The 12,402-nt window shown below is 41.8% G+C and overlaps 1 protein-coding gene across 4 annotated transcripts in view; it reads right to left on the reverse strand.

Moving 5' to 3' along the window:
- Positions 1-12,402, reverse strand: part of Kcc (solute carrier family 12 member kcc) — a 100,549-nt gene that overhangs the window by 81,550 nt on the left and 6,597 nt on the right. For all 4 annotated transcript variants that reach the window (XM_072012493.1, XM_072012496.1, XM_072012494.1 and 1 more), the window contains exon 2: positions 6,034-6,096. In XM_072012493.1, the coding sequence (XP_071868594.1) occupies positions 6,034-6,096 (63 nt within the window). The remainder of the gene's footprint in view (positions 1-6,033; positions 6,097-12,402) is intronic.

Here is a 12,402-nt window from a genome sequence, read left to right on the forward strand (position 1 = left end):
TTTTATGCTTATTACGTATTCGGCAACGGAATACAAATGCGATAACAAAAGTAAAGAAAAGCAGAGGAGAATTGAGAATCGCGAAATTTATTACGATATAAAAATTGGAGGAAAATAAAATCGATATCGACGATGGAATTTCATCCGGATCGAGTGCTCCTTTTTCATAAATGAGAATCGATCGAAATTCCTAAATACGGAAGATAAATGCTGCCGTACCAACCACACGAGAACCTACTCGTATTTTCCTCCTTTGCCCTTCTGTTTCCTTCTTCTCTTCCAGTTTTCAGCGAAATAATGGATAGATGAAATGTTACTCGAGATAGGAACATATTAAATGTCCTCGAATCGAGTACGTTGTGTGTAAGTACAAAGAGGAGATTCTGTTCCGGCGTATTATCAGAGAACGTTGGCAATAAGAGTGTAAGAAGACTTTCATGATTTTCAGGCAACTCCCGAAGCGCGTAAGATTCTTGTTTACTCTACTTTGATACGACCCGAGTTTTCTCTGAACAGAACATCGCGTATTTCGTCTTTCAGCTTGTGCATCGATGAAAGATCGAGACATCGACTTCTATCATTTATTTAACGACGTATTTTTCCGATTGTTTCGTTTCCATGAATATAACACGACGATAGAGACGCAACGAGAAATTACGTGACACCGAGTTATTAAACACAGTGCACGTTACAAGAGATCGAGAGGATTCGATAGATAAAGAAAGAATAGCAGAAAAGATACAATTTCCTGCTTTAAAAAAAAAAAAAAAAGCAAGTTCTCTGCTGCAAAGTTACTTAATTACAGTCATTCGATCTTATCCACGTCGTCGTATGTAAAATACTGCTTGCAGCACGATTATTGTTATTATTATTCGCGTAAACGAGTATCCGTAAACACGAGACGTACATCTCGTATCTAAGTAGGCGATTAGACGCTCGGAGCAGAGGCCATGCGCCCACATGATCGCGTAATGCTAAACGATTGTGGAAAGTGGCCTTGGGACTTGCCACGAATCGATAATAGCCCGACCCGATATCGCTTGATCTACCGATCGTTCGCGTCATTGGATCGCGAATCACATACGGAAATCTAATCACCAATCGAAATCTCACGCGATTCTATCGTTTATACACGTACACGTGTATATATCTGTACGTTCGTTAATTTACCGTAGCGGAAGCTGAGAACGCGAACGAGATCAAACACTTGGAAACTATCGTTCTCCGAAACTATCTGTATAAATAAGAGGGGAGTGAGGCCAGGTGGAATCTAATTACGCCACGGTTAAGCGGGGCAACGGAGTTCGACAACAATTGAATTATGGCAGCGCGTGGAAGTATTAGTTTATCGAAATAACAGCGAATCAAACAAGACCACTGGCCTTTAGCAACTTCCCGATCGCACAGTTATCGAACCACGGGAACCTTGGACCGGCGAATCATTGTCCCGTAAAAATCGCCTGTCATAAAGCTATCAAATCATAGAACCGTAAAAATGCCAGAGTGAAGATTAACTGGCAAATCCCAGTCGATAAACCTCTGTCTGCGCGATTCCTTTTTATACGCCATAAAACGCATTTCTTTTTAACGACATAAAGATGTACGTTGCAGGCTGTTTTTTTTCTTTTTCGCTACCTTGCTATTTAAGACCGCCTCTTTGTTATTCGTCGTTGACATTTTATCCATTATTCAAGAATCTTGTCCAATCGTCAGTCTTATTCTCGAGCTCTTACTATCAACGTTATCGAAAATATGAATATTTCACTGTTTCGGAGGCGTTCTATTTACAGGCATCTTATCTCATTATCAAATTTCCTTTTCTATAAACGTTATCGAAAAGGCAGATATATTTCACTCTTGTATAAACACTTTGTCAGAATCTTATCCGATTATTGTATTTGAATGTTATTAAAACGATAAATATATCTCACTGTTTTCGAGACATTGTTGGAGAATTCCAGCAGAAAGTCGAATGAAAAATCATTGAGATTCCAAGAGCGTCCGGTTCGGTACAATCGACAGGCGTTCTCGGCGACGAGTGAAACCAAAGTAATCAATAGGATAGCACCGATGCATTCCGCATTCCTCGTTCAACTAAGTCGTTTATATCGCGTACGCTGGGCCGTAGATTCGTGTCCCGGCTGTTTAATTCTGAAGCGAAACGATGGCTTCGTCCAACTGGTCGCTCGGCCACCGAAATAAGCCCGTTATTCAATTAACCTAATCAAATTTCGAACAGCACATTCGAACCGGCAATTGGGACTACCAACGTCGCGCGATTCGCGTCTTGGCCCGTGTCTCACCAGCTCTGATACCGGAACATCGATTAATTATTCTCTCGACCCGATCGAACGATAGACGTCAATTTTTTAACGCGTTGCTATATTTATCGGCGTCCTTCGACCCGATTTATGAACGCGGCATTATTAAAATTCTATGAGCTAGCCGGCGTCGTATATAAATTATTGCAGCTTTATAACCAATGATGAATACGTAGAACTCGGCTGAAGAAATGGAAAATTACGCGTCGCAGTGATTCTGCTAGGATTCGAAGAAGATACATTTTCACTGCCATTTTCCTTGTACCCTTCTAGATTTAAACAGTAGATTCAACTAGAATCAAACATACAGTAAACACTTATTATTCAAGTTATAGTATCACGCCAGAATAATTTATTTACAATTCTCAATGAGAATTGATTGTATCTTCCAAATAAAAAAAAAAAAAAAAATTGTTTTCCTTGTACGTTGTACGACGAGAGTTTGACGTGATTATTTATTGCGAGTGACTAATTCTGCTAATAAGAGCGATAAAAATACGGTGAATACAGCGTCGCCAAGAGGTCTGACACTAATCACGTGTGAAATCGTTAATTAGTCTTCGATAGAGAACGCGTTGAATCTTACAGACGAAATTAGGTACCAGTTACCCTGCGAGTATGAAAACGAAGGTCTTTTAAGTTAAAAAAAATTGAAAGTTATGGCGGATCGAGAGCTATCTCGCCACTTATCTGAAATGGCTTTTAAAGCTCGGATCAAAAGCAGTCCGGAAGCTTCAACGTAATGCCCATTTCCTGCTAAAAATTTCGAGAATGGCTCGCTTAAACGTTCAACGTACAAAAGCGTCTCTTTCCCCCGTTCTACCTATTTCGCACGTTCCACGAGGAGTAAACGGTTGTTTCACGCGATTATGAAATATCATGGGATTAAGGTGTTTCTCTAGCTGCCACGTTTATCCAATTAACGAGTAATTAAACCACGAGAAACACAATGCCAGAATAGAACTTGTTCCTTTCTATTTCCTCTCTTCGCCTCGCTTCTTCTGCCACGATGGACATTAATCGACGACATTTGACAAAGAGAACTACGCTAATTATTAGATAATCGAGAAAAGGAAATTAACGAACAAATAATTTACAGCGAATTATCGAATCTGTGTACACGGTACGGTGACGTTATCGCGGTCACGTTTTCACTGTTATCCGAGAACTAATCTAGACGTACCCCCACTGCCTAGGTAATCGATAATTCATCCTGCTTTCTATTTTAATGGCGTTACCACCGGTAATAGGGGGAATTAGTATTCCCGTAATTATATAAATTACGCGTTGAACGGCGCGGCTTTGAAACAAACAAGGAAAACCGAAGGTATCCGACGCGACGAACAAAAGCATCGATATCGAGCCCGCAAATTCATTACTCGCGACACGATACAACGTAATTGGACGATACGTGGGTAGGATAGATTGTTCGCCGAACGTATTTGTTAGACAAACTTCGCTCAAATGACAAATTAGAGAGAAATATCTTTGCCTCTGGTCTCCGTTGAATTTAATGCAGATTGATTCGAGATGAACACGATGCAAGTGACTGGACAGATATTTGAGGATTAATTGCTGGCAACTTTGTTAGCAGGATTATCAAAGTTGCCCCGGCAATGGATATTTATGGTGTACTTTAGCTGTAACGAGTTGCAAGCTCGAAACTCTCCGGCGAAACTTTCAGGAAAACAAAATTCATGGCTCCGAGGAGAGCCAGGTAAAAATACTCGATCGATCAATTGACGGTGCAACAATCGGAGAGAAAGTGAAAAGTTTAATCGACGACGCTAATCGTCCTTAAAGTTGCATACTCCGCGTATATTTATATTTCCATATCTTTTATATTATACCTTTCCACATATTTTCTCCTATTTTATTTTTATTTCTCCAGAGGTAGCCTTTTCCTCGAACATTAAAAATCTCCAGAGATTTCCGTCGAAGTAAATTTTAGCTTTGATCTTAACAACAAACTATATTGCTAAGCTGTGTATGAAATAAAAATCAGTCTTTTTAATCCTTGTAATCGTTGGCATATAAACATCTGATGAATTAAAACTGTCTGTGTCCATTGCGCTCGAGATCTCCCAGAAAACTTGGCAAACGCGTTCCAAATCCAGGCTGATCGCTTTGTAACTTGGCCTAACCAGCATGCTCGAAAGAACTTCGTCAAAGAGCGTGTCAAAGGGAGGATTTTCGTGATGAGTAGCAGTTGGTCATCGAGGGGTAAGCGAGGGAATCGAAAGCTCGCGATTTAGTCACTGGACACGGTACACGGGTGGCGGATACGTAACGCCGCATTGGGTGCGTATAATCTGCGACCGCTGGGAATTGGGTCGAGGAGACATTCCCTGTAGCCGGTCCTCGCACTCCTACAAACACCTCCTGGTGAACTCGGCCGGTGCCCCATATAACTCACGAATTTATCGCTCGCGACCGAGCAACAATCGGCGATTCGGGTCAGAAGCGGTTCCTGTAACCCGAAACCCGCGCGGTTCCTTTTCGTTCTTAACCCCGTTCCACTTCCTTCTTTTGTTACAGTCACGAAAAAGTGTCACTGTAAATAACAGCTACAATACGCGAAACGTTGTATCCCTGGTTCGGTAATCTTTTTCTTTCTTTTCTGTCCCCTGTCGAATGCGGAGAAAAATGTTTCGGAAAAAGAATGTTCGAGAAAGGATCTCGTTTAAATTTGATACGCTGGGACTGCGTGTGACGCTGGAGGTAGCTGACGGGGCAGCTTGTCAGCAACGCGCTTAGAACAGTGGAAAGCGACCTTTTACGAGATAATTATAATATCAATGAGAGTTGACAAAATGTAGCGGCTCTCCTATATTTATTAGAGGGATACGTGCTATTGAAAAATACGTGCTCGAAGATAAATGCTAATTTCTCTGTTTTTACAAATACGTTCTCGGGCTAGTGCATCGTCTTGATGCCCAAGGTAGGGCAAGGCTTTGTTAAGATAATAATAATTCCAGCAGCACAGAAATATCATGAAAGATATTTTTCGATATCGACGTTCGATAGACGACCAAGGTGCATGAAAGTGCAATCGCTAGAAATCATTGTTGACCTAGACGTCACACACAGAAGATCGAATAAATGGATAAGTCGAGGAAAGATGGTCCCTCGGAGGCTACGACCATGAAGGGTGGATAGCATGATAACGAATCCCTCTGTTCTCTCATCGATCGGCCTCTCGTTGCTCTTCATGCATCCGGAGGAGTTTCTTTTTAACTCTTCCCGACAATGAGGCGCGAAAGAAAAGGGAGAAAACGAGAAAGTTGGCGAAGCCTCTTCCACGGAGCCTATCCAGCCGCCGTAGAATGGAAAAGTCACGTGGAAATCCTCCAGCGGGGTATAGATCAGATGTTGACTACGTATATACGTCTACCTAGTTTCCCCTTTGTGCGGGAAGATACGAGTTCCAGGGTGAGAAGAAGAGGCTGAGATAAGTTTGAAACGAATAAGGGACGAATGAACACGCAGACAGTACCTTTTACAGCAATCGGAATGAACGTTTGTTTGTTCTTTTTACGATTTTCCGAACAAAGTAAATACGAACGTTAATCCTATTTAGAAAATTTTACCAGATAACTATCGTTTTGATTCGTACTGTGATTCCGAGACTCGAGGTAATCTCTATCTTTTACGAAATAAATGTTAGTTTATCAATTAAGTAACCAACAACAAGGAGTTTTAATCGACTTACATTCGCTGGCAGACTTAGGGACGAGATGTTGATGCTCCAATTGGGCTCCATTCAGTGACGGATCTGAAATCAAAATTCACCTTCCGTCAGTTCAACGTCAATTTAATTATTCGAGTATAGACACGCGTAGTGAGAAGTGGACCGTACGTAATGACGAGGGGGGAAAGAAAGAAAAAAAAAAAAAATTAGCCAAAAGGTGTCGACGATCGAAGTCACGTATCGCTGATTTTGATCGGCAGCGGCACTGGCATCGACGAGGGGCCTTGGGAAAGCCTCTGAACCGTATATAGACCAGGTAAAAGGGGTAGAGACACAAGAGGCGTAAATGTAGGTGAAACAGAGGAAGGCCTTCGCGAAAGAGAAGAGCTGCTGACGCCGTGGTGCGGTTTAAGCTCCACCCCAACACCGATTGGTCGATGAAACCCTGCCGGCAGAGAGGCAGAGCGGGTGCAGAAGGGAGAACGGAGACGTGTACACCCCCGACCCATCTTAAACGACCCTCCTGAAAATATATTATGCAACGCGTAACGTGTGCAGACACTCGTAGCTCTGATAGCCTTTAAACCGGCACGTACCAGCCAAAGATTTTCACATGATTTTCGCCCGATTACGCGTACAGATTCCTTCTGATACGCTTGAAACCATCCAGAATCCTCCGAGCTTCTTCTTCTTTGCTCGACAAATATAAACGCGTATTAGAAGCGTAACAGAAGGACACACGTTCCTTACATTTCAGTATTTATTACTCAAAAAGTTTCTGTGAATTTTCTATGAACGTTTAATCCACTACGTAGTTCGTCGTTTCACTCACGCAACGTTAGATCGATCTTTTTCCATCCTCAGGTTGAAAGTTGGCCTAACAAAATTTCCACGCGAGAAATTATATTTTCCCAATTATACTCGCATATACGAAACTCTTGGAATTTCAAGCACACTGAAAAACATGCCGGTCGAAAATATTTTGCAGCACGGCGAATTTCATCCGAGGTAGTTCACGGAATACTTTCCGTTCGTATTAAAGTCAAACGAGAAATTGGTGGCGTTGGCGTTCGGCGCGTGCATCGGAGATGGTGAAGATGGTGTCACGAAGATTTACACGGCGCGTACAGGCGACTGAATAATTCTTGACGTAAGATGAGAGCTCGTCGTTATCAATTTTTTGATACCGCTACCCAAACAGACGCTTCTCCGGCACAACTGGTGTTCTATGAAATATCGTACGGTCAAGAGACTTCCGATCTAGAAGATTTACTTTTAAAACGTTTTGTATATTTCGATATGTGTCCTTTGATTTAAATCATCGTACTAATGTTTCGTCTATTTATACGCTGGTTAATTTTTTAATTAAAAACGTAACTTCCTCTACGCGGTTTTCCATAAGAAAATCTAGATGCGAGAAAAATATTTGTTTAGCGGGGCTATCGAGCGAGGGACATTGTCTCGAACGAAAGCTCTCCGCGATATTAGCGGATAAAAGCAATAACGTTAATGCCCCGCCTGTGGGGGACTCGAATCAATTTAAAAACACTTCTGTGTATCACGAAAATCTGTGACACGCGACAGGCAGTCCAACGATATAAAGAAATTTTGAAAGGAGACGTAGCGAGTCAAAAGATATATTGCTCGAGCGTAGCATGTCACGGAAGTAAAGGAAGAAAAGAGGAAAACGAAGTGTCACGTATCCTACATTTGATCATCAAGAAGTCACACTCGATCTCGAAGATTACAAGGTGTGTCATATACGCAGACACGAACTATAATAGAAGAAGAAGAAGAAGAAGAAGCTAGCGAACAAATGGACCAAGGATGGACACCTATTTCGATGTTTGCGAGTGCAATCACGACGATAGTTTCGATAAGATATAACACGAGTAGGCGATACGATAGAAAATAAAAAGACGAACGACATTCGACGCGACACCCGTTGATTCTCGAAATTACAGGCTCGTTTGCTGATCGGTGTTGACGCTCATCAACAGCTCGCGATAGCGAGCCCCGGAACGTGACATCGGAACTCGGTGCCCACGGAGATCAGCCCAGACATCGTTTCCTCCTCGGCAAGATAAAGTGACACTGAACGTGACACTGCACCCGCGTGCGTTATCTCGATCTTCGGAACCTACAACTTTTCCCATTTCGTACTGTCCTCGCCTGGTCGATTATTATTGGTGCACGTTAAAATGCTACACGATGTAGCAACGTATTACACTGGCTTATCGTATTATAGCAATTTATTAATGGAACGTCGTACGCTAGGGGGAGTTTCGATTGAATTCTTAGGGGTCAGAAATCCCGAAGGATTTGGTGAAACGAGCAACGACATTTTGGTGATTCGGTTTCAATTTTCAGTGGACGTAGACTCGAATTAACCTACTTTTACTCGTCGTCAGATTAAGTAAGAAATAACGGTGCTGCATTCAAATAGAAGGTAAACCGTAGAAAAGAAGTTCAAGTCCTAATGCAAAAAGACATTTTCATCCATTCTCTTTGAAAGAATTTCTCACAGCGATATCAGATACGATACGTCATATCGCATCCTCCTTGTGCACGACATCGTACAAAGAAATGCGACTAGAAATTCCTCGTCATTGGTGTCAGAAGCTGCTGTTCCCCTGTATCGCGAAAAATAGGTTGATAACTTTCGGAATCAGGGCGACGCGACGCGACACACGCTGCTGAAAGCCGGTAATCGAATTGTGTCTCGGTTCTCTGAGATTCAGGTGTCACGGGGGAGACAAGATCTCGCCGGAGAATAAAGGGGTAGCGAATCAAGGGATGTACAAGGGAATGTGTAACATCGGCAAAGCGTACGAAACTTGCACGGATTTTGATGAATATTGAAATCGTGGCGTAAACGTGTGCACGTTTTCCGACAAACTCCAGCAGATATTTAAAACAGAGAAAATGGGTCGCCAACGTTTCCTTTTTTCTTTCCTCGAATCTTGACGTGCACTTACGAAGATGAGGCCCGTGTAGCTTCTTCCTCGCTCGTTTAATCAAACTCATTTAATCGTCGATATCGGTACTTTGATTTTGTACCTGTCTCTTCGTCGCTGCGTGTAAATTGAATTTTTATTAAAAAGATACATCTCTATGCAGTATGCCGTCCATCTTGGATACGGTCAAGACGTCGCGAGATGGGAAGCTTATTTTCGCGCATAATATTACTCAGGAAAATGAGAGACAACCGTTGGCGTCCTGTTTCTCGTCTGGTGCACCGGAAAAGGAACTGGGAACCCTCCCGGGGCTAAAGTCGAAATTGCTTTTGGACACGAAAGCAATATCGTAGGCACACGGAACTTACTGCCACCGCCATCAGAATTTTCAAGTTTGCTTTACGTATAATGCCAGAATATCTCGATAAAGCGACGGATTATAGGGAAAGCTTCAAACACGAGGATAAAAAGCTTTAAACGTAACTCAATTTCCAGGGATCCGTTTTACCGCAAGGATCATGAAATTTGCTTTGTCGAATTCTCGGCTACTTTCGAAGTTAAACGATCCACGTTTCTCGTTATCTCCTAAACAGTTCAGGAAACGAAACGAAGGAGCCAATTTATCCGAAACTTCTTATCGATCGAGTTTGGTTTAAGACTTTGAGAAGATGAAAACTCCGATAGGAAAACACGAAGAATGAATAAAATGGCTCTCTCTCTCCGAAATTTCTCAAACGGAGTAAACGAATGTTCCGAAACAGCTCCCTCTATCCTTCAAAAGAGTACGACAACTAATCGTCAGTGGAAATTTTTTCTCGCGACGACACATGTAACGAACGCGTTGCACGCGACAATGGGCGACCGGACGAAGAAACGCAAAAATCCAGCCGGTTGAATCACCCGGATGATTGCAGAAGCCGCTGCAAACCGCTTTAAGTGATACGCCGCGTGTGTGTGAAAACAATAACGGCGTAATTGGGCCAATAATAAAATAATTGTTAGCGCTTGGGTGTTGCTTATGCGCGTGCCTATCCACGTCTCGACCGCGTATCGTCCTGTTCCAATTGTCTTACGCAAGCCCGAGAAATTTTCTCGCTAAATAATAAACCCTGAACGCTTAAATCTTCATCAAACGTCGATGTTCGCGATCCAGTCGGGGGCAACCTTCGCGGAAACCATGCTTGTCATTGTGACGATTGTAGAACAGCACGACGAAGATAAATGTCTCATAAACGTAGTTTTCGCTTAACAAGAGTAACTTAACTGCCATCTTAATAAATTTTTTGGATCTTCTGATTTCTTTGAGACCGTGATTGGTTAAACGTTCGCTGCGATTTGATTAATTTCTAATTAATTTTTTATTTATGTTTGAGACGACGATCGTATAACGTTGAATCGAAAGTGTCTCCTTTTTCACTTGTCGTATTTATTTTATTAAAATGCCACTAATGAACAGAAATCATCAAGGTAGAAATTAATGAACTTCGAGACAATATTTCAAAGCAAGAGCAACGAATTTATGAAGCACTGAAAATCCAATCCGACTAAATAATCCGTGCAGATTATCTTCACACAGTTGTTTAACGCACGGTTGAACATGCCTAGCAATGTTAAACAGATTGGAAACGCGAAGACGTGTGTTGCAAATATGCACATTTTCCACGAAGACCATTCGCGTTTCTCATGTTCGTTCGCCCGTTGGAAATAAATCGATGGTGGAAATGTGGCATCAAAGCGTGCCGCCTTCCGCGATTGCGTGGGTGGTTAAGAGCAGAACGATTAATTGAAAAGTCAGGGATCAATGGACACCGCGTGTCTGAAGTTTGCGATCCTCTTCGACCTGCAGGTCTTTGAAAATATCTCAAGTATGAATGCAACGCCGTACAAATGAGTGTGTGCACAGTTGTGCGTCGTTTTATCTTCGTTGCAACTGTGTTACGTCTGAAACGTGGGATATTTCACCGCGAGAATTCCGTGACGAGAATTCGATGATATTTTCGTAAATTATCAAACTTGAAATTAAATTCGAAGAAAATATTTACAGAGGAAAACCTACTTCTATTTATAATTAAATATATCGTAAAAGTTTACCGTGCTAATTTACTGTGTCGTCGCAACTAAGTACTTAACACATTAATTTATATTTGCTCGATCATCGTATCCATGCAAACCGAATTTGGTAACTTCTAATTATAATTAGCTATTCCTTTGTTTATCTCCACATCAATTTCAATCGCGATAAATAATTCCTACTCGGTTAAGAGTCAGAAACAACAATGATCCACTCGGTGTCATTATTGACGCAAATTAGCTACATTAAATTAAACGATTCCAGGCAATTTCGTTTGTAAATTCGAAGCGAACCGAGAGGCTGTTTCATTCATGAATCTTTGGAGCGAGCGACGACGTAAGAGCGGTTGGACGTTGCACGAAGCAGATAGCTGTGGGAAAGATCGTTCCACCGAGAGCTCGGCGTGTCAATTGACATTTATTCCCGGGGATACGTCACAAATTCTCGAGGAGAAACAGCCCAGCCTGTGTCCAGGCAGACGGTCGTGTATTAATATCTGAATTACGCCAACTGTCGTGGCAGCGGCTGCTTTTGTTCCGTTCCAGCCGCGTCTATCACGTCCAGGATAAACTTAAAAATATATCCACGGAAAGATACCGATACACGAGCAAGCGGAGAAAGCATAACCAGCAGCTGTTGGCAAATTTACGAGAACGTGATCGTTTTATAGAGCGATCTATCGTTTTCAGGAGTAAATCGTTCTTATACTTGGAAAATTTATGACGATGTCTCGGGAATATTATTTTTATTAGATTATACGAAAGACAATATTTTGTGCAATCGAATAACAGAATTTATAGAAAAGTGTTCCAAGTAATACCAATAACGATCGTACGAGAGAGATCGGGTCTCCAAGCTTAGAATAGAACTCGAAGCTAAGAGTTCTCACAATTTTTCTGTTATATAATTTCGTCTATTGTGCGCTGTATTGCGCATCGAACAATGATTATGAAGTGTGCAAATATGAGAAAATAAAAGTTGGGCAAAAATAGAGCGCATGGACGAAAGGAACGGACATACGAGGAATGAGAGAAAGCTATAGAGGGTGACAATGAGCGAGAGAGAAATAAGAGATGAGAAGAAAGATAGAGAAAAGGAAAGAGATTTATGTCAAGTGCGCCGCTCTCGCAGATTCTCAAGATTGCCGATTTACCCTGTAAAAGCGATAAGCATGTTCGACTCGCAATCGAGGATGAGCTTTTCAGCATCCGAAAAAACTAAAAAATAGTTGACAAAAATTCGTCGAATGAAAATTGAAACTCAAATCGTTCTCCGCTATCTAGACGTACAGAAAATTCTTTGAACATCAGAATTTCGGAAGCCTTTTAAAACGGAACTTCGAATAGCGTCGCGATGTACAGT

Source organism: Bombus fervidus, chromosome 11 (genome assembly GCF_041682495.2).
Source record: "Bombus fervidus isolate BK054 chromosome 11, iyBomFerv1, whole genome shotgun sequence".
Classification (NCBI taxonomy): Eukaryota; Metazoa; Arthropoda; class Insecta; order Hymenoptera; family Apidae; genus Bombus; species Bombus fervidus.